The sequence below is a fragment of the Oncorhynchus gorbuscha genome, linkage group LG08 (assembly GCF_021184085.1).
Source record: "Oncorhynchus gorbuscha isolate QuinsamMale2020 ecotype Even-year linkage group LG08, OgorEven_v1.0, whole genome shotgun sequence".
NCBI classification, from domain to species: Eukaryota; Metazoa; Chordata; class Actinopteri; order Salmoniformes; family Salmonidae; genus Oncorhynchus; species Oncorhynchus gorbuscha.
Window position 1 is genome coordinate 4,782,469 of NC_060180.1, and position 27,212 is coordinate 4,809,680.

Sequence of the window (27,212 nt, forward strand, 5' to 3'; positions counted from 1 at the left end):
TAAATTCCTCATGTTTAAGGGATAATTTAGGATGTTGTCCATTTATCTACTTTCCCAAACAGATTAACTCATTGATACTATGTTTATGTCTGCGTGCAGTATGAAGGAAGTTGCTAGCTAGCATTAGCGCAATGACTGGAAGTTTTTGGTAACTGCTACCATGCTGATAGATCCCAGATTTCCAGTCTTTGCGCTAACGCTAGTTAATATTGGCTTTCAAAACTACCTTTAACTTATTTCATACTGGATGCAGAGACATAAATATGGTGTCCATGAATTCATCAGACTCTGGGGAAGTAGAGAAAGGGCTGCATTGCCAAAATCACAAAGTAACCCTGTAATAAAAGCCAGCTTGTTGCACATCAGGTGGGTCTGGGCAGAAGGAAGTGGGTCTGGGTGGGTCTGGACAGGGGAAGTTCTATGTGGCATGAATCAGTTAATGATTTTGTATTCTATTTAACAATGAAATACATTTCCAGTCTCTGAAAAGGAGTGTACTACATAGGGAATAGGGAACCATTTCAAATTTGCTTAAAGATCCTATAATTCACAGAATATAGGATCTCCCTGGCCTACTGTCAATGTCTGAAATGTAGAGTACTACTTCCGTCACCCTGTTCGCTATATAGTTCCTATACATTGTGTTTTGTTGATGCTTGTGGACTGGTGATATCAACTTCCTTTCTTGGGAACATTTAGGTTCTACTGCAATACTACTAAGTACTGCACTATTAAAGACCAGAGCCCTACACCCTGTTCCCCATCGTGCACATCTTTTGACAAGTGCCCTAGTAACTAAGCCTTGACTGAGTCAGAACGACCCATAAGGAAGGAGCCTATCTCCTGTTTCTGTAGTGTGTGGCAGCTGGATGTACAAGTGCCCCCCCTGGATAATGATGCTAGTCTGTTGCAGGGCATTAACCCCAATCAATATCCCTAATGCCGAGTGCCAAGCAGAAGAATCAGGTCCCATTTTTAGTCTTTGGTATGACTTGACCAGGGATCGAAACACCAACTTTTCAATCTCAGAGCAGACACTAACAAGGCCACTGAGTTGGTCACCTAGTAGCTAGTGAACTAGGATAACTGGAGAATACCTGTCAGAGCCCATTGCATAGGCAATCATCCTCTTATATCCCAGAACGTTCAGAGAGACATTTTTAGAAGAGAAGAGGCATGTGGACAGAAGGTCCCTTTAGTACTGCTGTGCTTGAAGAACAGGATGCCTCTGGATTGTACTGAGTACAAAACAAAATACTTACAAAACCTCTCAAATGAGGGTGATAAGAGTAGGCTGAGGGAAAGAGGTTTGCTAAGTACAGTAGTGATAAGGGGGTATGCTAAGTACAGTAGTGATAAGGAGGTATGCTAAGTACAGTAGTGATAAGGGGGTATGCTAAGTACAGTAGTGATAAGGGGGTATGCTAAGTACAGTAGTGATAAGGAGGTATGCTAAGTACAGTAGTGATAAGGAGGTATGCTAAGTACAGTAGTGATAAGGAGGTATGCTAAGTACAGTAGTGATAAAGAGGTTTGCTAAGTACAGTAGTGATAAGGAGGTATGCTAAGTACAGTAGTGATAAGGAGGTATGCTAAGTACAGTAGTGATAAGGAGGTATGCTAAGTACAGTAGTGATAAGGAGGTATGCTAAGTACAGTAGTGATAAGGAGGTATGCTAAGTACAGTAGTGATAAGGAGGTATGCTAAGTACAGTAGTGATAAGGAGGTATGCTAAGTACAGTAGTGATACGGAGGTTTGCTAAGTACAGTAGTGATAAGGAGGTATGCTAAGTACAGTAGTGATAAGGAGGTATGCTAAGTACAGTAGTGATAAGGAGGTATGCTAAGTACAGTAGTGATAAGGAGGTATGCTAAGTACAGTAGTGATAAGGAGGTATGCTAAGTACAGTAGTGATAAGGAGGTATGCTAAGTACAGTAGTGATAAGGAGGTATGCTAAGTACAGTAGTGATAAGGATGTATGCTAAGTACAGTAGTGATAAGGAGGTATGCTAAGTACAGTAGTGATAAGGAGGTATGCTAAGTACTGTAGTGATGAGGTACAGTAATATAATATGCTATTTAGCAGAAACTTTGGGTGGCCCTGGGAATTTAACAATCCTGGCTTTGCAAGCGCCATGCTCTCCCTACCGAGAAAGTACAGCAGATATATGGACGGATATTACAATTCACGTGCTGTTATCACGTAAAATGAACATGTGAAGGTCTTGAGCTACGTCCAAACGTATGATAACTGCTGAACTTGTAATGGTTACGTTCACATTAGGCATTTATGTTCCAGTCATTTCTCTTCACAGACAGACAACTGACCAGTTCTTGCATAAAAAAAACCACACTACACATTCAAACATGTTAGCAAACACATGACTGTTTACTGTTACATTTTCTGCAACAGGTGTGCAATTAGTAAATGATACAAAATCATGTTTTTTATGGCAATTGGCAGCCACAAAGTGAAATTCTATATGACCGCCGCCCTCCTGCATTACCATAATGTATAGCCGACAAACGTCCATAAATTATACAATTTGCATACTTATGTGAAAGCTGCACTTGTGAAGGTGGTAAATGGCATTTTAATAGCATCAGACCGAGGCTCTGCATCTGTCCTCGTGCTCCTAGACCTTAGTGCTGATTTTGATACCATCGATCACCACATTCTTTTGGAGATTGGAAACCCAAATTGGTCTACACGGACAAGTTCTGGCCTGGTTTAGATCTTATCTGTCAGAAAGATATCAGTTTGTCTCTGTGAATGGTTTGTCCTCTGACAAATCAACTGTAAATTTCGGTGTTCCTCAAAGTTCCGTTTTAGGACCACTATTGTTTTCACTATATATTTGACCTCTTGGGGATGTCATTCGAAAACATAATGTTAACTTTCACTGCTATGAGGATGACACACAGCTGTACATTTCAATGAAACATGGTGAAGCCCCAAAATTGCCCTCGCTAGAAGCCTGTGTTTCAGACATAAGGAAGTGGATGGCTGCAAACGTTCTACTTTTAAACTCGGACAAAACAGAGATGCTTGTTCTAGGTCCCAAGAAAGAAAGAGATCTTCTGTTGAATCTGACAATTAATCTTGATGGTTGTACAGTCGTCTCAAATAAAACTGTGAAGGACCTCGGCGTTACTCTGGACCCTCTGGACCCTCTCTTTTAACAAACATATCAAGACTGTTTCAAGGACAGCTTTTTTTTCTACGTAACATTGCAAAAATCAGAAGCTTTCTGTCCAAAAATGATGCAGAAATAGTAATCCATGCTTTTGTCACTTCTAGGTTAGACTACTGCCATGCTCTACTTTCCGGCTACCCGGATAAAGCACTAAATAAACTTCAGTTAGTGCTAAATACGGCTGCTAGAATCCTGACTAGAACCCAAAAATGTGATTATATTACTCCAGTGCCAGCCTCCCTACACTGGCTTCCTGTTAATGCAAGGGCTGATTTCAAGGTTTTACTGCTAAACTACAAAGCATTACATGGGCTTGCGCCTACCTATCTTTCTGATTTGGTCCTGCCGTACATACCTACAGGTACACTACGGTCACAAGACGCAGGCCTCCTAATTGTCCCTAGAATTTCTAAGCAAACAGCTGGAGGCAGGGCTTTTTCCTATAGAGCTTCATTTTTATGGAATGGTCTGCCTACCCATGTGAGAGACGAGGAGTCGTTCTCAACCTTTAAGTCTTTACTGAAGACTCATCTCTTCAGTGGGTCATATGATTGAGTGTAGTCTGGCCCAGGAGTGTGAAGGTGAACGGAAAGGCTCTTGGAGCAACGAACCGCCCTTGCTGTCTCTGCCTGACCGGTTCCCCTCTCTTCACTGGAATTCTCTGCCTCTAACCCTATTACAGGGGCTGAGTCACTGGCTTAGTGGTGCTCTTTCATGCCGTCCCTAGGAGGGGTGTGTCACTTGAGTGGGTTGAGTCACTGACGTGATCTTCCTGTCTGGGTTGGCGCCTCCCCCTTGGGTTGTGCCATGGCGGAGATCTTTGTGGGCTATACTCAGCCTTGTCTCAGGATGGTAAGTTGGTGGTTGAAGATATCCCTCTAGTGGTGTGGGGGCTGTGCTTTGGCAAAGTAGGTGGGGTTATATCCTTCCTGTTTGGCCCTGTCCGGAGGTATCATCAGATGGGGCCACAGTGTCTCCTGACCCCTCCCGTCTCAGCCTCCAGTAGTTATGCTGCAGTAGTTTGTGTCGGGGGGCTAGGGTCAGTCTGTTATATCTAGAGTACTTCTGTCTTATTCGGTGTCCTGTGTGAATTTAAGTATGCTCTCTCTATCTCTTTCTCTCGGAGGACCTGAGCCCTAGGACCATGCCTCAGGACTACCTGGCATGATGACTACTTGCTGTCCCCAGTCCACCTGGCCGTGCTGCTTCTCCAGTTTCAACTGTTCTGCCTGCGGCTATGGAATCCTGACCTGTTCACCGGACGTACTACCTGTCCCAGACCTGCTGTTTTCAACTCTCTAGAGACAGTAGGAGTGATAGAGATACTCTTAATGATCAGCTATGAAAAGCCAACTGACATTTACTCCTGAGGTGCTGACATGCTGCACCCTCGACAACTACTGTGATTATTATTATTTGACCATGCTGGTCATTTATGAACATTTGAACATCTTGGCCATGTTCTGTTATAATCTCCACCCGGCACAGCCAGAAGAGGACTGGCCACCCTTCATAGCCTGGTTCCTCTCTAGGTTTCTTCCTAGGTTTTGGTCTTTCTAGGGAGTTTTTCCAAGTCACTGTGCTTCTACACCTGCATTGCTTGCTGTTTGGGATTTTAAGCTGGGTTTCTGTACAGCACTTTGAGATATCAGCTGATGTACGAAGGGCTATATAAATACATTTGATTTGATAGCTAATCTTGAATTAAGTCGCTCTGGATAAGAGCGTCTGCTAAATGACTTAAATGTAAATGTAAACATGTAAGTAATCTGTTTTCTACACTGAACAAAAATAAACGCAACATGCAAGATTTTACTGAGTTACAGTTCACAAGGAAATCAGCCAATTAAAATACATTTGTTAGGTCCTAATCTATGGATTTTACATGACTGGGAATACAGATATGAATCTGTTGGCCACAGATATCATTTTTTTAAAGTAGGGGCTGGATCAGAAAACCAGTCTGTATCTGATGTGACCACCATTTGCCTCATCCTTCGCATAGAGTTGATCAGGCCTGTGGAATCTTGTCCCACTCCTCAATGGTTGTGCGAAGTTGCTGGATATTGGAGGGAACTAGAACACACTGCCGTACACGTCAATCCAGAGCATCCCAAACATGTTCAATGGGTGACATGTCTGGTGAGTATGCAGGCCAACAATAGTTTACAGATCAGGGGACGCAAACGGCTGAGGGCTCAAAAAGGTGACACGCAAAACATGCAAAAAAATACATGTTTGGGGGAAATGCAGCTTAACTAATTAAACAAAGAATATGATCTACATGATCAGTCTCTGTGTGTAAAATAAAAAGTGGTTAATGTGAACCTAACTTACAGCTAAAAAATGTAAAGCAAGCAATCCAATGTTATTTGTTGTCAAGCCTTTACTGCAAATGACACTCAAGTCTTGAGAAAAAAACAATGCACTAATATTTCAGTTAGCCATGACAGCCTTTATAATAGAACACTTGTGACCTCACACATAAGTATTGCACTTGGGGGAAAAAAACAAAGTAGAAATAGAATGAAACAGGCATTCTATTTTTGCTCTATTATAGTGTCCACTATAGACGATCATGTTCGCAAGGTACGTGTGCAAAAACTACGTTCACTGAATTAAAAAAAAAAGTATAATCCCCATCACACACACTTCAAATTCAACACAACAAAAAAAATGTCTTTGGGCAACACTGCACATGATTAAAATGGGACACTTTCTGCCTTTGGACATCTGTTCTGCAATGTGCCAGCAAAAGTGAGAAAGAGGGAAAGTGTGTGGTGTTCCTTTCAGCTCTATACTGGCACCAGCTTAAGCCAGGCCCAGCTCCAGCTACACTTGATCCGTGAATCCACTTGTTTAAAAAGCAACGCCCAATTTCACCTAATTCACTCAAATCTAAAAAATTAACCATATACGGTAGAGGGAAAACATTAGTCAACAGCTAGTGGTTAGTTCGTTAACATTTCACACAGATTGCCGGGGTCCGTAAGCAACTTGAGTCGTATACCAGTTAATACTATGGTGAATTGGTGAGGTTACTAATGTTAGCTCATCTGATGTTGTAACGTTAGCCATCTGACTTTATTAGCAAGCTAATTTTCACACCATAAACTAAATTATTTGATCAGATCAATTGGCAAATTATGCTCAACATTTATCTGGCTATCTAACAGGGAATTCGATCCAGCTAGCAAGATACTTAAAAATGCTAATACTTGTTCAATCATACTTTCTCCCTCAACTCAAACTTTCCAAATGCCAGTAGTTTTTTGGTTACAGCTCATGAGGTACACTTCCATCACCTTCTCATCCCCGTCTCAGTGGTCAGGCTTCTCACCTAACGTTACCTCTTCGTTATTGTTCAGGGAACGCCCTGCTGTAACTGGCAAGCTGACTTTCCAGAACGCGCACTGATGCTGTAGTAAATTGGTTGTCTCTTCTTTCTTCAGGTCACGTGTAGCGCTGCATTCTATTATGTTAATGAATGGCTGAGCCTTGGATACAGCCAGTATTGCTCCAAACGCGCAGCACTCGTTCACTTACAGCCAGTATTAATCTAAACCCCTTGTGTTTGTTGTCCATAGCTTTTGCCTGCTCATACCATAACCTTACCGCCAACATGGGGCGCTCTGTTCACAATGTTGACATCAGCAAACAGCTCATCCACATGGATTAATCCCAGTTGAAACCAGGATTCATCCGTGAAGAACACCCTTCTCCAGTGTACCAGTGACCATCGAAGGTGAGCAGTTGCCCACTGAAGTCAGTTACGACACCAAACTGCAGTCAGGTCAAAACCCTGGTGAGGAAGACGAGCATGCTGATGAGCTTCCCTGAAACGATTTCTGACAGTTTGTGCATAAAATCTTTCGGTTGTGCAAACCCACAGTTTCATCAATTGTCTGCGTGGCTGATCTCAGATGATCCTGCAGGTGACGAAGCCAGATGTTGGAGGTCCTGGGCTGGCGTGGTCTACGATTGTGAAGCTGGTCGGACATACTGCCAAATTCTCTAAAAAAAACATTTGTGGCAGTTTATGGTAGAGAAATTAATTCCTCTGGCAACATTTCTGGTGGACATTCCTGCAGTCAGCATGCCAATTGCAAGCTCCCTCAAAACGTGAGACATCTGTGGCATTGTGTGACCAAAGTGCACAATTTAGAGTGTCCTTTTATTGTCCCCAGCACAAGGTGCACCTGTGTGATCATGCTGTTTAATCAGCTTCTTGATATGCCACACCTGTCAGGTAGATGGATTATCCTTGCAAATGAAAAATGCTCACTAACAGGGATTTAAACAAATATGTGTGCGCAATAAGAGAAATAATATTTTTTTGCATATGAAACATTTCTGGGTGTTTTATTTCAGCTCATGAAACATGGGACCAACATTTTACATGTTGCGTTTACATTTTTGTTCAGTGTAGTTTCTCCACAACGGGAAGTGTTATACCCTTTAGTAAAATACGTGTTGTAAAGGTGATGCCAGCATGTACAGTTCCAGTCACAAGTTCACAAGGGCTTTTCTTAATGTTTTACAATTTTCAACATCGTAGAATAACAGAGTTTTGATGGCTATGCTGAATCAACACATATGGAATCATGTAGTAACCAAAAAAGTGTTAATAAGGATAGGGGTCAGTATTCGGAAGTTCAGATGGCTGACGTGCCCAAAGTAAACTGCCTGTTAGTCAGGCCCAGAAGCTAATATATGCATATAATTGTATAGAAAACTCTGAAGTTTCTAAAACTGTTAAAATAAAGTCAGTGAGTGTAACAGACAGGGCGCGCACCTCGTTATTTATCTCCGGTATTGAACACACTATTCTCAGTCTTAAATTGTATAGGTTATTTACATATTTGGGTACCTGCGGATTGATTAGAAACGTTGTTTGACTTTAGACTAAGTTTATTGGTAACCTTTGGGATTCCTTTGTATGCATTTTGAACGAGTGGAACAGGTGGATTACTCAATCAAACAAGCCAACTAAACTGACTTTTTTGGGATATAAAAGGACTTGATCGAACAAAACAACCATTTGTTGTGTAGCTGGGACACTTGGGATTGCAAACAGAGGAAGATCTTCAAAAGGTAAGTGATTTATTTTAAGTGCTATTTCTGACGCCTCTGCTGGTTTGGAAAATGTTTTTAATGCTTTTGTATGTGGGGCGATGTCCTCAGATTATTATTATTTATTAGATAATCGCATGGTATGCTTTTGCCGTAAAACCTTTTTGAAATCGGACAAAGCGGCTGGATTAAGAAGGATTAAGAAGTATTTTCATGAATGTTTAATATTACTATTTTGTATTTTGAATTTCACACTGCAATTTCACCGGATGTTGTCGAAGGGGGCACTAGCGGCACGTCAAGCCCAAAGTTAAACAAATCAAAATATATTTTAAGTAGCCACACTTTTGGCATTCTCTCAACCAGCTTCATGAGGTAGTCACCTGGAATGCATTTCAATTAACATGTGTGCCTCAAAAGTTCATTTGTGGAATTTCTTTCCTTCTTAATGCGTTTGAGACAATCAGTTGTGTTCTGACAAGGTAGGGTTGGTATACAGAAGATAGTATGGACTTTTACCATATTTCTGCTGTTATTGCCATAGTCATATGAAAAGATAAACATGGTCAGTCAATCCTGAACATGTCAAGAACTTTTAAAGCGCTATGATAAAACTGGCTCTCGAGGATTGCCACAGGAATGGAAGACCCAGAGTTCCCTCTGCTGCAGAGGATAAGTTCATCAGCGTTACCAGTCTCAGAAATTACAGCCCAAATAAATGCTTCAGAGTTGAAGTAACAGACACATCTCAACATCAACTGTTCAGAGGAGGCTGCGTGAATCAGGCCTTCATGGTCAAATTGCTGCCAATAAAACACTACTAGAAGGAGACAAATAAAAACAAGACTGGCTTGGGCCAAGAAACACGAGCAATGGACATTTGACTGGTGGAAATCTGTCCATCGAGTCCAAATTGGAGATTTTGGTTCCAACCGCTGTGTCTTTGTAGGTGAACGGATGCATGTGTGGTTCCCTCCATGAAGCATGGAAGAGTTGGTGTGGTGGTGCATTGCTGGAGACCGTGTCAGTGATTTATTGAGAATTCAAGGCATACATGGCAACCATAGCATTCTGTGGCCTCCGCATTCACCCAACCACAACCCAATTGAGATGATTTAGGATGAGTTGGACTGCAGAGTGAAGGAAAAGCAGTCAACAAATGCTCAGCATAATGTGGGAACTCCTTCAAGGCTGTTAGAAAAGCAATCCAGGTGTAGCTGGTTGAGAGAATGCAAAGCTGCCATCAAGGGAAAGGGGGGCTATATAAAGAATCTAAAATATAGTTTGATTTGTTTAACACTTTTTTGGTTACTACATGATGTGATATTTTATAGTTTTGATGTCTTCACTATTATTCTACAATGTAGAAAATAGTACAAATAAAGAAATCCCTGGATTGATTGGTGTGTCCAACCTTTTGACTGATACTGTATGTGCCCATAGAAGCAGGGGAAAGGAGAGATAGGTACTGGATATAAAAACATGATACAGTAAGACAACAAAAACACTTCATTACAAAAAGTAAAACAGCAGCCTTCCCTCGAAAAAATGTCAAAGTCAAATATTGGTATATAAATATGATAATTCTAAAGTGCATCTCTCAGAGACTGGTCTGCAGTCCTATGTTTAGAAACAATCTGATAAATCAAAAAATATAAAGATATAACATTATACGCTTGGAGTCATGCACTTCTGTTAAAACATGAAATAGACAGACATTCTGCTTTAAAAACTACAAATGTACATGCAATACTTCCCTGCTATGGAAAACGATCAAGGTTACTGTATGAGGAAAAGCGGATGAACAGTTCGTTCACATTGTCCAGAGCGAAGGAAACAGCTAGCTACTAAAGTCAATTTGCTAATATTCTGTGTTCTCCGTTTTGTTCACACTTGGCGTTTTGAAGTTGTTAAGTCAATTTAAAAGCACACAGTGGTGATTATGTTCCTTCTTTCTTTTTGTTTTTAAATCATTCAGGTACATCTGTTATTTTCCATCACAGAGGAAGGAGGAGTGCAGGGATAGAGGGGGGGGGGGGGAGGGGCTCAGATCTTGGGCAACTTGGGAGCGTTGACGATGGGGTTGGTTTCCTGGAGGAAGCGGCGTCCGGCGCTCTTGTAGTTGTACGTGCAGTCATGGGTCTCTGCATAGCGGTGGGTGGCGCAGAAGTTGTTACCACACCTGAGAAAAATAACACAACAGCCCTATTCAGACAGTATGGCTGTGACTGTTCCATTTTAAACCTCCCGAAGTTGGAGGGGATTTGAAAGTGTGATGATATAACAGATTTCTACTGAACAATAGTAATAAGTAGAACACCAATTGGTAACACTATACTGAAAGCCTGCAGCGACAGTGCATTTGGAAAGTATTCAAACCCATTGATTGTCCACATTTTCATATGTCACAGCCTTATTGTAAAATTGATTAAGTTGTTTTTCCCCTCAATCTACACACAACACCCCATAATAACAAAACACTTTACAAATGCAGTGTATATCTAGCTTTATTCAGACCTCTATCCCTTCTCCATCCCAGAGGAACTGAAATAGAGACAAAAAAAGTGTGATGGTTCGTGCTAGGCAGCTAGGGCTAAGGAGTCATCCAAGGGCACAGTATTGAAAGTTGTTGCATCATCATTTCCAGTATTCCCCTTGACTGCTCTATAGTCCTCTCCTCATCTCCTTTCCTTCATCCTAACTCATAACACCATGGGTGCACCATCTCCTTTCCTTCATCCTAACTCATAACACCATGGGTGCACCATCTCCTTTCCTTCATCCTAACTCATAACACCATGGGTGCACCATCTCCTTTCCTTCATCCTAACTCATAACACCATGGGTGCACCATCTCCTTTCCTTCATCCTAACTCATAACACCATGGGTGCACCATCTCCTTTCCTTCATCCTAACTCATAACACCATGGGTGCACCATCTCCTTTCCTTCATCCTAACTCATAACACCATGGGTGCACCATCTCCTTTCCTTCATCCTAACTCATAACACCACGGGTGCACCATCTCCTTTCCTTCATCCTAACTCATAACACCACGGGTGCACCATCTCCTTTCCTTCATCCTAACTCATAACACCATGGGTGCACCATCTCCTTTCCTTCATCCTAACTCATAACACCATGGGTGCACCATCTCCTTTCCTTCATCCTAACTCATAACACCATGGGTGCACCATCTCCTTTCCTTCATCCTAACTCATAACACCACGGGTGCACCATCTCCTTTCCTTCATCCTAACTCATAACACCATGGGTGCACCATCTCCTTTCCTTCATCCTAACTCATAACACCATGGGTGCACCATCTCCTTTCCTTCATCCTAACTCATAACACCATGGGTGCACCATCTCCTTTCCTTCATCCTAACTCATAACACCATGGGTGCACCATCTCCTTTCCTTCATCCTAACTCATAACACCATGGGATGGTGCATCTCATTGGTCTAAACTGGATTCCTCCCCTCAAGTTTAAAGTTTTAATGTAACATGCACAAGTACAGTGAAATGCCTTTCTTGCAAGAACTAAACCCAATAATGCAGTAATCAATATCAATGTAGTACTAAAAATAACACAAGGTAGAACAGAAAAATAAGAACTAGAGAAAGTAAGCATACTATATACAGGGATCCCTTTCCTTTGTCTTAACGCCTGGATAATTTTTTTTGGCACCCTCCACATTTAACTATAACTAGCTATATTTTCAGATCCGTTTTCAGATGAAGGGGAAACTACAGACTAGGGGCGTGTTACCACACAACTGTCCTACTTTCAACCACACACACCAAGTGTAACACTATCACAGTTAGCGCCCAAGTACAGTTAGTCCAAGTACAATTAGAATCTTTAGCACACAGCGTGACTCCAACATCAGACGGTTAAGCGTTATGACCAGGAGTTTACACAGCTCCAGTTACTCTGTTGCGTCACCACCACACACTGTGTTCTCTAAGCAAGGACAAGGAGCGGGGAGAGGAAGGGAGGAGGAAAAGGAAGAGGGGAGACGGGGAAGAGATAATAGAGTTGTGTTGGTGGAGACTTAAGCCAGCATGTGATATCATGTTGATGACAAACTCCTAGACATGAACAATCCCCCTTCCCCAAAACATGTGTAAATATTGGACTATATATTGTGCCTTCCTGTATTATACTTATGCTAAAACGTTTATTTTATTCCACTGAGACATTATCTTTATGTTCATATTATTATTATTGCATTGTCGAGAAGGAACCTGCAACTAAGCATTTTGTTGGACGGTAAATACCATGTGTATCCTGTACATGCTAGGAATGTACACGGCTACATTTTTTCAAAAAGACGTTAGTATTCATATGCCTCTAACACTGAAAACTGTCATTAAATTCAAATATCCATGTGACATACAAGCATATACAATGACATTTCAAATAATGCATTTACTAAAACAAACATTTACATTTTTATGACGTGCATGGTGTGCCCTATAAAAAAAGAAGACTGGTAGCCAACTGGTAGCCTTCAGTGTGTAGCTTGTTGTTAATGTTGGCCAATCAAAGTGGCAGAGGCTCAATGTGGAGAAGGATGTTCACTAATGCAATGGAATATGGAATACATTTTTGGAATAAAAAGTTTCCAATTAGAAGGAGTAGGAGACAATGAGCAACCAGCAGGTAGGCTGTTTAATTTGAATGGGGTTGAGAGAAAGCGCAGGATGTGCGCCTCAATTAGCCTGGCTAGCTTGGCTGGCTGGCTAGCTATAGCTTCTCTAGGTTACAAGACATGCACTATTATATGGGATGATAAATAACATTGTGGCTGCTACTAGTCAGCAAGTCTTGGCTGTAGCCAAATTGCGATGGTGTCTCTCCCTATGTCTGCGCGCTACACACACACATCTCCCAAATATAACATCCGGAGCCAGCTGCAGCAATAGCGCACCATCCTCTCTCCCTCACGCAGCAATTCTCAGGTTAAAAAGTACTTAAAAAATAAATAAACCTGTTTTGAATATCCGAATATCTGATGAATGATACTATACAATGTGAAATTATTTCAAACCCCCCCAGCCCTAGTAAATACAACTAATAAAACATCAAAGTTTAATTCCTGGCATACCTAATAATATGGACCATGCATTGGCTATATGCATGGTCCAATATGGTAAAGTTGCACTATGAAGAAATAGCTCCGCCATTTCCTGGTTGCTAAAACTATAATAGTTTGCCTAATTTCAGTTTATGTGACAAAATAAGCTAGTATAGTGTAGAGAATCATTGTACCATCATTAACAAACAGTTGTTTCAGCTGGTTTGTCAAAACTGAAAGTAAAAGATGCAAAAACAACAAACTTACCAGGAAGCATAGAAATAGCAACACAGAAAAGATATACCGCTTTGTAGACTTGCTTAAAAGTAAAATGATAGTTATAGATCTAACTTTTCATGTGAATTTGATCGGGTCGCTATACAAGTTACATATTGACACTAAAATAATTTATTGGGCTAATTTCTAGACGTGGAAATCATATTTTAGATGGTGTCAGCAACATTTAATTTTTATTCATTTGGAAGTATAAATGTCCTTTTCAAAGTCACCAGAACTGAGCTTCTCAATCCTAGTACATACGACTAATGAAACTAACTCCTGGCATACCTAGGACTGGACAGACAAGATTGAAATACAATGATTAATGAGGGAGAGAGAGGCAGGTAGGGAGGGAGAATGATAGAAGAATTGAGAGGTGAACCTGCACTCGTAGCTGGTGGCCAGACCAGTCTTCTTGCCACAGAGGAAGCAGTGTTTAGATTTCTTCTTCTTCTTTGCCAGTGGAACCTTGACTGAAGGCAGGTGATATGCAGGGGGGCCTGGAGGGAGGAGACCAGAATAAGAAGATATGTTCTTTCTAACTGAGTAATCAAAATAAAGTAAGCCAAGATCACTGCGGTGATATTAACATCAAATATGTCACTCTTAAATTATGGTGATAGTTAGGAAACTAAACAAGGTAACACATAAAAGAAGAGGCTCTCTCCACTGAATGTCCTCCCTTGGGTCCAGTGAGGGAATTGTGATCACAATCTTACACTCCTCGCAGCAGATAGAAATGATTCCCATGTTAATTAAGTTTACGAGGGCCTCCCGAGTGGAGCAGGCACTGCATCTAAGGCACTGCATCGTGTCAAGAAGCAGTGCAGCTCGGTTGGGATTCAGAGGACGCACGGCTCTCGACCTTCGCCTCTCCGAGAACGTACGTGAGTTGCAGCGATGAGACAAGACTAACTACCAATTGGATACCACTAAAGTAGGACGAAAAAGGGGTAATATATACACACACACACACACACACACACACACACCACACACACACTTGAAGTAATAAGTTGCCAAATACATTTAAACTAAGGATTTCCACAATTCCTGACACTTAATCCTAGTAAAAATTCCCAGTCTTAGGTCATTTTGGGTCACCAATTCATTTTAATGTGAAATGTCAATATAATAGGAGAGAGAATGATTTAGTTCAGTTTTTACTTCTTTAATCACATTCACAGTGGGTCAGAAGTTCACATACATTAAATTAGTATTTAGCAGCATTGCCTTTAAATTGTTTAACTTGGGTCAACCATTTTGGGTAGCCTTCCACAAGCTTCACATAATAAATTGGGTGAAATGTTGGCCCATTCCTCCTGACAGAGCTGGTGTATCTGAGTCCGGTTTGTAGGCCACTCTAATACCTTGACTTTGTTGTCCTTAAGCCATTCATCCCTAAAGCCAACACCTCATTTGGCCGCCTTTCGTTCCAGTACTCTGCTGCCTGTGACTGGGAACGAATTGCAGCCAAAAAATAATAATATAAATAAAATAATATTATTTTTTTTTAATCGCTGAAGTTGGAGACTTTTATCTCCCTCACCAACTTCAAACATCTGCTATCTGAGCAGCTAACCGATCGCTTCAGCTGTACATAGTCCATTGGTAAATAGCCCACCCATTTTCACTTACCTCATCCCCATACTGTTTTTATTTATTTACTTTTAAGCTCTTTTGCACACCAATATCTCTACCTGTACATGACCATCTGATCATTTATCACTCCAGTGTTAATCTGCAAAATTGTAATTATTCACCTACCTCCTCATGCCTTTTGCACACAATGTATATAGACTCCCCTTTTTTTTCCTACTGTGTTATTGACTTGTTAATTGTTTACTCCATGTGTAACTGTGTTGTCTGTTCACACTGCTATGCTTCATCTTGGCCAGGTCGCAGTTGCAAATGAGAACTTGTTCTCAACTAGCCTACCTGGTTAAATAAAGGTGAAATAAAAATAAATAAATACATTTTGCTACAACTTTGGACGTATGCTTGGGGTCATTGTCCATTTGGAAGACCCATTTGCGACCAAGCTTTAACTTCCTGACTGATGTCTTGAGATGCTGCTTCAATATATCCACCTAATTTCCTCCCTCATGAGCCATCTATTTTGTGAAGCGCACCAGTCCCTCTTGCAGCAAAGCCCCCCCACAACATGGTGCTGCCACCCCCATGCTTCACGGTTGGGATGGTGTTCTTCGGCTTGCAAGCATCCCCCTTTTTCCTCCAGACATAATGATGGTCATTATGGCCAAACAGTTCTATTTTTGTTTCATCAGACCAGAGGGAAAAAATACAATCTTCGTCCCCATGTGCAGTTGCAAACCGTAGTCTGGCTTTTTTTTAATGGTGGATTTGGAGCTGTGGCTTCTTCCTTGCTGAGCGGCCTTTCAGGTTATGTCGATATAGGACTAATTTTACTGTGAATATAGATTATTTTGTACCTTTTTCCTCCATCTTCACAGGGTCCTTTGCTGTGGTTTGTGATGGTTGAAAAACGAGTTTGAATGATTCCAACCTAAGTGTATGTAAACTTCCGACCTCAACTGTACACAAACTGTGCGGTTAAAATAGGCAAAGAACAAACACATACATTTCTTTCCACAGGGCCGTGGGGTGAGACAGAGATACAGCTTAAACCCTACCCTCTTCAAAATATATATCAGCGAATTGGAGAGGGCACTAGAAAAGTCGGCAGCACCCGGCCTCACCCTACTAGAATCTGAAGTCAAATGTCCACCGTTTGCTGATGAGCTGGTGCTTGTGTCACAAACCAAGGAGGGCCTACAGCAGCACCTAGATCTTCTGCACAGATTCAGTCAGACCTGGGCGATGACAGTTAATCTCAGTAAGACCAAAATAATGGTGTTCCAAAAAAGGTCCAGTTGCCAGGACCACAAATACAAATTCCATCTAGACACCATTGCCCTAGAGCACACAAACTATACATACCTTGTCCTAAACATCAGCGCCACAAGTAACTTCCAAAGCTGTGAACGATCTGAGAGACAAGGCAAGAAGGACATTCTATGCCATCAAAAGGAACATAAATTTGACATACCAATTAGGATCTGGCTAAAAAAAAAAATACTTGAATCAGTTATAGAACCCATTGCCCTTTAGGGTTGTGAGGTCTGGGGTCAGGTCACCAACCAAGACTTCACAAAATGGAACAAACACCAAATTCAGACTGCATGCAGAATTCAGCAAAAATATCAGTGTACAACTTATCAAAATCCAGAAAAGATACGTTAAATTCTATAACCACCTAAAAGGAAGCGATTCCCAAACCTTCCATAACAAAGCCATCACCTACAGAGAGATGCACCTGGAGAAGAGTCCCCTAAGCAAGCTGGTCCTGGGGCTCTGTTCACAAACACAACCCACAGAGCCCCAGGACAGCAACACAATTAGACCTAACCAAATCATGAGAAAACCAACTAATTATTACTTGACACATTGGAAAGTTTTTACTTTTTTTTTTAGCAAACTAGAATGCTATTTGGCCCTAAACAGAGAGTACACCGTGGCAGAATACCGGACCACTGTGACTGACCCAAACTTAAGGAAAGCTTTGACTATGTACAGACTCAGTGAGCATAGCCTTGCTATTGAGAAAGGCCGACGGAGGCAGACATAGCTCTCAAGAGAAGACGGGCTATGTGCACACCGCTCACAAAATGAGGTGGAAACTGAGCTGCACTTCATAACCTCCTGCCCAATGTATGACCATATTAGAGACACATATTTCCCTCAGATTACATAGATCCACAAAGAACTCGAAAATAAACCTGATTTTGATAAACTCCCATATCTACTGGGTGAAATTCCAGTGTGCCATCGCAGCAGCAAGACTGGTGACCTGTTGCCACAAGAAAAGGGCAACCAGTGAAGAACAAACACCCTTGTAAATACAACCCATATTCATGTTTATTTATTTTCCCTTGTGTACCCTTAACCATTTGTACATTGTTACAACACTGTATATATACATAATATCACATTTGTAATGTCTTTATTGTTTTGAACGTTCTGTATGTGTAATGTTTACTGTTTATTTTGATTGATTATTTCATTTTTTTATATTATCTACCTCACTTGCATTGATTGGCAATTTTAACACGTTTCCCATGCCTTATGCGACCGACAGAGACAGAGCGACAGAGACAGAGCGACAGAGACAGAGCGACAGAGACAGAGCGACAGAGACAGAGCGACAGAGACAGAGCGACAGAGACAGAGCGACAGACAGAGCGACAGACAGAGCGACAGACAGAGCGACAGACAGAGCGACAGACAGAGCGACAGACAGAGCGACAGAGAAAGTGAGAGCGCAAGACCAGGAGAGAGCAAGAATGAGAGAGAGACAGAGAAAGACAGACTGAGATATAGGGGTGAAGCCCAGGCGTAACAGGACCGATATAAAACAGAGGTTAGTGTGACACAGCAGACAGGAGAATCTCCCAACCAGGTAGGCAATGGGCCATGAGATTGGATGTTATGTCCTCCTCACTAATCTGCTCTGATATACTATTACAGTATGTACTACACTGTTTCTGCTGCAGTCATTTAGCTGTGGCGCTGTGCCACAGCAAAATCACTGCTGCCACGCTCCCCAAAAAAATGGAATATGAAAAAAAGATTTGAAGATGCTAGAACGGTCCACATTTACTTTCCCTCTGCAAACACATTTACATTTACATTTAAGTCATTTAGCAGACGCTCTTATCCAGAGCGACTTACAAATTGGACACCACAAGTAATGACTAGACAAACCACCCTACTACATAGTTGTCTGGTGTATCTATTGTCTGGTTTATCTATTTAGTTCAACCACAATATTTGTTGTATTATTTGTCATTTCTTTTCAGGTGGATTAAACTGAAATTGCAAACAACTTTCGATGGCTTGTTAAAAAAAATAACTACGCTTTGGAGATGATTTAGTTTTCAAATACCTGAAAGTGAACCGTTGTAATCTGACTAAAGGGACAAAGGCCATTCTTGAACATGGGGTTTCACCTCAAGTTACTCTACAGGTACATTATATTCACTGTGTTAATGCAACAACAAAAAAATATAAAAAAATGGGACATGCTTACTAAATACAGATATTATAGGCAACCCCATGCTTCAGACTATTTATTTATAGCCACCATGCTGCAAGCATTTCACTACACCCACGACAACATCTGATTAAATATGTGTATGCAGCCAATAAAATGTGATTGCATCAGTTGGGCTACATGTGATAATGCTTATTGCTAATAGCATACCTAATAATATGGACCATCTATTGGCTATATGCATGGTCCAATATGTTAAAATTGCACTAAGAAGAAGAAATCGCTCTGCAACCATTTAGCAACCATTTCCTGGTTGCTAAAACTATAGTTTATGTGACAAAATAAGCTGGTATAGTGTAGAGAATCATTGTACCATCATTGACAAACAGTTGTTTCAGCAGGTTTGTCAAAACTGAAAGTAAAAGATGCAAAAACAACACTTAACAGGAAGCATAGAAATAGCAACATACCACTTAGTAGACTTGCTTAAAAGTAGAAAGATAGATCTATAACTCACATTTTTATGTGAATTTGGTCAGGTCGCCCAACAACTTACACATTGCTACTGTAACATAATTTATTGGGATCATTTCTAGAGGTGGAAATTCTATTTTAGATGGTGTCAGCATCCTTTTAAATTCACCAGAACTGAGCTTCTCAGTCCTACATAAAATTACTCTGGGGGAGACCCCAGACCCCCAAAACAAGGGGAGATGGACCCCTCCTTGAACCGCACCTAGATGACCTTTTCCCCCACTGCTACAAATGTTTCAAGAGGAAACACTGGTACGTTCTCAAAGGCCAGCCACACGAAGATGAGCTATTTGAAGAGAATCAGTTTGAGCAAAGAGAGACATAGAATCGCTCATCTTGATTACATAATGAGTTGTTATTTCGGATGCAAGGTCATTTGCAGATTAGTGATCTGTGCAGGCCGACTGCAATGTAGCCGATCTCAAAGATGTACTGCAAGCCTGTCCTTGGCTCATTGCATGGTGTGTATATGTCATTGTGTGTGCACAAACGTGTGTGAACATGAGAATTCTCTCATTTACATAAGTTCACACACCCCTGAGTTAATACTTTGTCGAAGCACCTTTGGCGGCGATGACAGCTTTGATTCTTCTTGGGTATGTTTGTATCAGCTTTGCACATCTGGATTTGGGAATTTTCTCCCATTCTTCCTTGCAGATTTCCTCAAGCTCTGTTAAGTTTATTTTTTTATTTTACCTTTATTTAACCAGGTAGGCTAGTTGGGAACAAGTTCTCATTTGCAACAGCAACCTGGCCAAGATAAAGCAAAGCAGTTCGATACAAAACAACACCATAGAGTTACACATGAAATAAACACACATACAATCAATAATACAGTAGGAAAATCTATATACAGCATGTGCAAATGAGGTAGGATAAGAGAGCTAAGTCAATAAATAGGCCATGGTGGTGAAGTAATTACAATATAGCAATTAAACACTGGAATGGTAGAATGTGCAGAAGATGAATGTGCAAGTTGAGATACTGGGGTGCAAAGGAGCAAGATAAATAAATACAGTATGGGGATAAGGTAGATTGGATGGGCTATTTACAGATGAGCAATGTACAGGTGCAGTGATCTGTGAGCTGCTCTGACAGCTGGTGCTTAAAGCTAGTGAAGGAGGTAAGAGTCTCCAGCTTCAAAGATTTTTGCAGTTCGTTCCAGTCATTGGCAGCAGAGAACTGGAAGGAAAGGAGGCCAAAGGAAGAATTGGCTTTGGGGTTGACCAGTGATATACACCTGCTGGAGCGCATGCTACGGGTGGGTGCTGCTATGGTGACCAGCGAGCTGAGATAAGATAGGGCTTTACCTAGCAGAGACTTGTATATAACCTGGAGCCAGTGGGTTTGGCGACGAGTATGAAGCGAGTGCCAGCCAATGAGAGCGTACAGGTCGCAGTGGTGGGTAGTATATGGGGCTTTGTAGACAAAACAGATGGCACTGTGATAGACTGCATCCAATTTGCTGAGTAGTGTTGGAGGCTATTTTGTAAATGACATCACCAAAGTTGAGGATCGGTAGGATGGTCAGTTTTACGAGGGTGTTTGGCAGCATGAGTGAAGGATGCTTTGTTGCAAAATAGAAAGCCAATTCTAGATTTAATTTTGGATTGGAGATGCTTAATAAGAGTCTGGAAGGAGAGTTTACAGTCTAGCCAGACACCTAGGTATTTGTAGTTGTCCACATATTCTTAGTCAGAACTGTCCAGAGTAGTGACGCTGGACGAGCGAGCAGGTGCTGGCAGCGATCGGTTGAAGAGCATGCATTTAGTTTTACTTGCATTTAAGAGCAGTTGGAGGCCACGGAAGGAGAGTTGTATGGCATTGAAGCTCGTCTGGAGGTTAGTTAACACAGTGTCCAATGAAGGGCCAGAGGTATACAAAATGGTGTCGTCTGTATAGAGGTGGATCAAAGAATCACCAGCAGCAAGAGCGACATCATTGATGTATACAAAGAAGAGAGTCAGCCCGAGAATTGAACCCTGTGGCACCCCCATTGAGACTGCCATAGGTCCGGACAACAGGCCCTCCGATTTGACATACTGAACTCTATCGGACAAGTAGTTGGTGAACCAGGCGAGGCAATAATTTGAGGAACCAAGGCTGTTGAATCTGCCAATAATTTACAGAATCGAAAGCCTTAGCCAGGTCGATGAATACGGCTGCACAGTAATGTCTCTTATCGATGACGGTTTTGATATCGTTTAGGACCTTGAGCGTGGCTGAGGTGCACCCATGACCAAGTTAAATGGGGAGCGGTGGTGAACAGCAATCTTCAAATCTTTTCACACATTTTCAACGGGATTCAAGTTTGGGCTTTGGCCGGGCCACTCAAGGACTTTCACATTCTTGTTCTGAAGCCATTCCAGCGTTGCTTTGGCTGTATGCTTGAGGTCATTGTCCTGTTGGAACATAAATCGTCACCCCAGTCTGAAGTCATTTGCACTCCGAAGCAGGTGCTCATCAAGGATTTTCCTTCATTCATTCATTGTTCCCTCTATCCTTACCTGTCTCCCAGTCCCTGAAAAGCATCCCCATAGCATGATGCTGCCACCACTATGCTTTACGGTATGGATGGTGTTAACCAGGCACAACTCACCACCTGTCTTTCTCCAGACATAGCGCTTTGCATTCAGGATAAAGAGTTACATTTGTCTCATCAAGCCACAGAATCTTTCAAAGTCTTTCACATGCCTTTTTGCAAACTCCAGGTGTACTGTTTTGTGCCTTTTTCTCAGGAGTGGCTTCAGTCTGGCCACTCTCCCATAAAGTCCAGATTGGTGATAGGCTGTAGAGACTTGTCTTTCTGGCAGGTTCTCCCATCTCAGCCAAGGAACTCTGTAGTTCTGTCAGGGTGGTCATTGGGTTCTTGGTCATCTCCCTGACCAAGGTCCTTCTTGCCAGGTTGGTCAGTTTGGTCGGACGGCCAGCTCTAGGCAGAGTCTGGGTAGTTCCATATTTTTCCCATTTCCCGATGGAGACCACTGTGCTCTTGGAAATTGTTTTAAACCCTTCCCCAGATACATATGCCTCATCACAATTCTCAGGGATCTATGGACAGTTCTTTGGAATTCATGGTATAGTTTCTGCTCTGACCAGCACTGTCAACAGTGGAACCTTATATAGACAGGTGTGTCTTTCTAAATCATGTCCAAACAATGGAATTGGCAACAGTTGGACTTCAAATCGAGTTGTAGAGACATCTCATGGATGATCATGATCATGCGCGCAATTTGGAGTGTCATTGCAAATGGTCTGAAAACTTATGTACTGTAAATGCAATATTTCTGTATTTCATTTTCACTAAATTTGCAAACATTTCTAAAAACATGTTTTCACGTTGTCATTATGGGTTACTGTGTGTAGTTGGGTGAGGGTAAAATAATATTGAATCCAATTTGAATTCATGATGTAACACGGCGGCGTGCAACTGGCAGCCCGCCCACCTTTGGAAGGATCTCAGATCTACATTTTTTTAAATATATAAATTTAGCAACTCAGTCGGGGTCTCAATTTACTGTTTCCAGTTAGTACATAAGGTGCAACTTCATAATTTGATTTTGCGTCAGCAGACAGTCACTGATACGCAAAACATTTCAAAATAATTGACTACCTTTAATTAGGCAAGTCAGTTAACAAGTAATTATTATTTACAATGACAGCCTACCGGAGAACTGTGGGTTAACTGCCTTGTTCAGAGGTAGAACGACAGATTTTTTTTAACCTTTTCAGCTCGGGGATTCGATCCAGCAACCTTTCAGCTATTGACCAAACGCTCTAACCACCAGACTACCTGGTGTCCCAATTAGCCCATGTCAACTAAAAATGTTTAGATTGCCTAGTCAGTCAGTCTCACTCAGATATTAAAACCGGCAAACATTTCTCTCCACCCCATCGCAAAATGAGTAGAATTGCATGAAATTAGTTAAAAATGGCTAAATATTCTCTCCGCTCCATGTCAAAATGTGTAGAATTGAAGCAAACTTGCTTTAAAATTGCAACACTTTCTCTACACCCCATGGCAAAATGTAGATAATTGCATTAAAATGTACTTGCTGTATGTGTGTGTTCTCAATGGCACTAATCCTAGGTCAGTGAGCTGCTTTGTTACTGTGTACATGCATATACATGTGTGTGTGGTGTGTGTCTATGCGCCAATGTATCTGTCTGTAAGCATGCGCCCTCAGTTTGAGACTACCCCTGGGTCGGTCAGAGTGCGGTTCTCAGTCTCTCTGACACTGTGTGTGTGTGTGTGTGTGTGTGTGTGTGTGTGTGTGTGTGTGTGTGTGTGTGTGTGTGTGTGTGTGTGTGTGTGTGTGTGTGTGTGTGTGTGTGTGTGTGTGTGTGTGTGTGTGTGTGTGTGTGTGTTGATTGTGGCCACCCACCCTGCCTCACCAGGCCAGAGACACAAAGACAACTGTCTACAGGACAGCATTATACTGCATACTACAGACCCTGTGCTGGGCTACTCGGATACACATGTTGCTTTCACAAAAACTTGGGTTGAAAAGGCACCAGCAACCAGCAGCCTTTTCGTCTCAATAAAGAGGGTACACATAGTTTTGCCCGACTGGGTGATTCAAGACATTTGGAAGTTCGGATTCTCATGAAATTTGGAATTTCCCTTCCAGATATCTTCCACCAGATTTTCTCATGGATTCAATGAGATTATGATCTGAGAAAGTCTCATTCTGTCTTATTACAGGACAAATAGATATTTCTATTAAGGGATAGTTTTTCACTCAAACACCAGTTGTAACTAACCTGATTCAGCTTATCAACAAGCAAATTATTAGAATTAGGTGCACTAGATTAGAGTTGGAGCTAGATTCTACATAACGGTAGCTCTCCAGGAACAGGGATGGAGGTTAAATCTAAAGAATGGTAGCTCTCTAGGAACAGGGTTGGAGGGAAAACCTACAGAACGGTACAGTGGTTTGTCCTTTAAAAGGTTTCAGCGTACTGCAGCACAGCTTGCGTGGTGCAGCAGAATTCTATGGCACATTATTTAAGTGCCAAACACTGGTTAGCTAGTTAGTGCTAGTTTGACCACCAGAGGGCATCTTTGAGACTCATATGATAGCCTTAAATAGTGGCTGTACTCAAAAATGTAAAACCTTTTTTGTAAGAACATAGTATGAGACTGATTTTAAGAAATGTTACTTAATTTGATTAATATTATGGTGTTTCTATTGAAAAAATATATATGATGCTGTACAACGTGACGGTCAGGAGTAGGCAACAGTACTGGGTTATTTAGCTAAACAAATCCCCGTGTTGTGCGGGCACGCAGGAGACCGGGGTTCAATTCCCCGACAGGGAGGAAGGAATAGGCTGTCCTTGTAAATAAGACATTGTTCTTAACTGACTTGCCTTGTTAAATAAAGGTTACACAAGAGCAGGAGGAGCACTGCCAGAGCCCTGCAAAATGACCTCCAGCAGGCCACAAATGTGAATATGTCTGCTCAAACGGTCAGAAACAGACTCATGGGGGTGGTATAAGGGCCCGACGTCCACAGGTGGGGGTTGGGCTTACAGCCCAACACCGTGCAGGACGTTTGGCATTTGCCAGAGAACACCAAGAGGCCACACACACTACTGAGCCTCATTTTGACTTGTTTTAAGGACATTACAAAGTTGGATCAGCCTGTAGTGTGGTTTTCCACTTTAATTTTGAGTGTGACAGTACTACAGTAAGAAGAGTAATCATAACAAAATAAAATTTAAAAAATCAAATTAAAACCTTAGCGTCACAACAGTTTTAGTAAGTAATACTGAAGTTGTGCACAATTATCAGTTTATATTTAGGTTTATATCACTCATTCATTGTCAGTTCGAGACACAGTAGCACCCAAAAGCATAATCAGTGCTCTACCTCCCCCTTGCACTGGTTTGGAGCAATGAAGTACTGACACAGGGTACCGTCCTAACCCACAAATGACCTCTAAGTACCACAGCATAATCACACAACTTTTAGTGGAGCAACCACTGTAGCACTCTAGGAACAGAGTTGGAGAGGCCTACCCTAGTATATAATGCACTACTTCTAATTGGGGCCTCATTTGAAAATGGCATGCTATTCTCTAGTGCAGTACTTGGGACTCCTTTTGAGCAGACCTGGATCTCTGGTTTTACCACTCACCTGGTCTCCTTATTGAACTGGAGCCTCCAGCTGATCCCAGGCTGTTGGGTACCTGGAACAATGAGAGGTTTCAGACCAAGTCAATACAAGGATATTGACAACGCCTGGGTATCATTCATTACATTACATTTAAGTCATTTAGCAGACGCTCTTATCCAGAGCGACTTACAAATTGGTGCATTCACCTTATGACATCATTCCACTTCTTATCATGCTAAACATTGTTTGGCAATGACACAGTAGGAGTGGAATGGTAGCAAACAGGTTAGATTTCAGACTACGCACAAATTATATAGTGAACAAGAGTACTGTACCTCACAATACAACACACTATCATTGTGCTGCTTTGATTTGCTCATTTCTATTTAGGCAGTTCATCAAGTCCTTATTTGTGGATAGTAACCATTTTCCTGCCTAGCTGGGTTGTAATATCAATAGTCTGTCCTCATGACTCACCATGTAAGAGGCGGTCGCTCTGTGTAGTGGGGACATCCGTCGGATAAGGTCCTCCTGGAGCAGCTGAATGTTGGCTTGTAGGGAGGGGGCCGTAGAGTCTAGCATGCCCAGCCTGGAGGCCCCAACAGCGGGCAGCTCCAACCCAAATCCCAGGCTCTGTCCCAGGCCTTCCCTGCTGCTGCTGACTGGGGTCCTGGAGGAAGAGGACAGGGAGGCCAGGAGCTCTGTGTTGCTGAGGGACTCGAGAGGGTTCATACAGGCCTGGTTGGCCAGCTTGGTGATGCCCCGTGCCTCACTTTTACTCATCTCCGGCCGCTTGCCTGGGGAGTCTATCTTGATGCCTCGCAGATGAGAGCCATGTGGAAGAGAGGAGGGGAGAGGTGGAGCAGGGGAGAAGAGAGTGGTGGGGCGGGAGGAGGGGGGATTGGATTGTAGGGTTGGCGTTACTGAGCCTGTGAATTCAAAGGGTTGTGGTAGTTTCCATCTACTAGAGGGGGAAGGAGAGTCGGGTAAATGATCAAGGGTGTTGCCTAGTAACTGTGTCCTCTGACCTTTGCAGGCTAACCTATCAGAACCACCCATAGCCCAGTTGTTTAAAGAGTTCATCCCCTCAGCTTGGGAGAGGAGAGAGGGTGTGGAGGAGAGCTGGTGCTCTGCTCCAAACCCCAGGGCTCCTAGCCCATCCAACCCACCCAAACCCTCCTCTGGCTGTGTAGAGATGTCCAGAATGAGGGGGTCTGTGAGCAGGTTTCCATACAGAGCTCCAGGCGGTGTGGGCTCCAGCAGGCTTGCAACCTCCTCCAGCAACTCCAGCTCCAGTGCCTCTCCTCTGGAGTCAGGCAGCTCCACTGTCCCCTCAGCCTGCCCCCTGCTGGGGAGTGCGGGGAGCTGCGGATACACACAGTCCCTCATGAGCCTGGTGCTGCCGATGTCCAATCGGGACACTTTAGGAGGGGGCCGGATCGACTTGGGGCTGGTCTGCCATGGCTCCTCTTCCTGAAGCATGTAACAGGACGAGGAAGAGAAATAGGGCGGCGCCTGGCCGTTGATTGACAGGTGGGTGGCGGAGGTAGTAGCAACGGGAGTAGAGGGATTTGAGGATCCCTGGTCCCTGATTGGAGGTAAGTATGAGGTGGAGTGGTGGGATTGGTTGATGTGGGGCAGGACACGGAAGAGGCGGTGGTGTCTGGGGAGCCCCAGAAAGTTGCTGCAGGGCCGGGCACTGACAGGTGACAGAGGTTTCAACTTGGCAGACCTCTTAGGCTGGGGGAAGACAGAGAAAGTCATACAGCCCGTTTGAAGGGATCAGTTCGAGCAAGGGGAGGCAGAGAATTACTCATTTTGATAACAAAATGAGTAATTATTTGA

General features: G+C 42.4%; 1 protein-coding gene across 7 annotated transcripts in view; it reads right to left on the minus strand.

Moving 5' to 3' along the window:
- Nucleotides 1–9,766: 9,766 nt before the first annotated feature.
- LOC124041116 (AN1-type zinc finger protein 4-like) overlaps nt 9,767–27,212 on the minus strand; it is a 44,834-nt gene continuing 27,388 nt past the window's right edge. For 6 of the 7 annotated variants that reach the window (XM_046358307.1, XM_046358309.1, XM_046358308.1 and 3 more), the window contains 4 exons: nt 25,845–27,107; nt 25,389–25,440; nt 14,021–14,138; nt 9,767–10,455 (listed from right to left, as the gene is read on the minus strand). In XM_046358307.1, coding sequence (XP_046214263.1) covers nt 10,320–10,455; nt 14,021–14,138; nt 25,389–25,440; nt 25,845–27,107 — 1,569 coding nt within the window. In that variant the 3' untranslated portion in view covers nt 9,767–10,319. The other variant, XM_046358310.1, reaches the window with a different exon arrangement.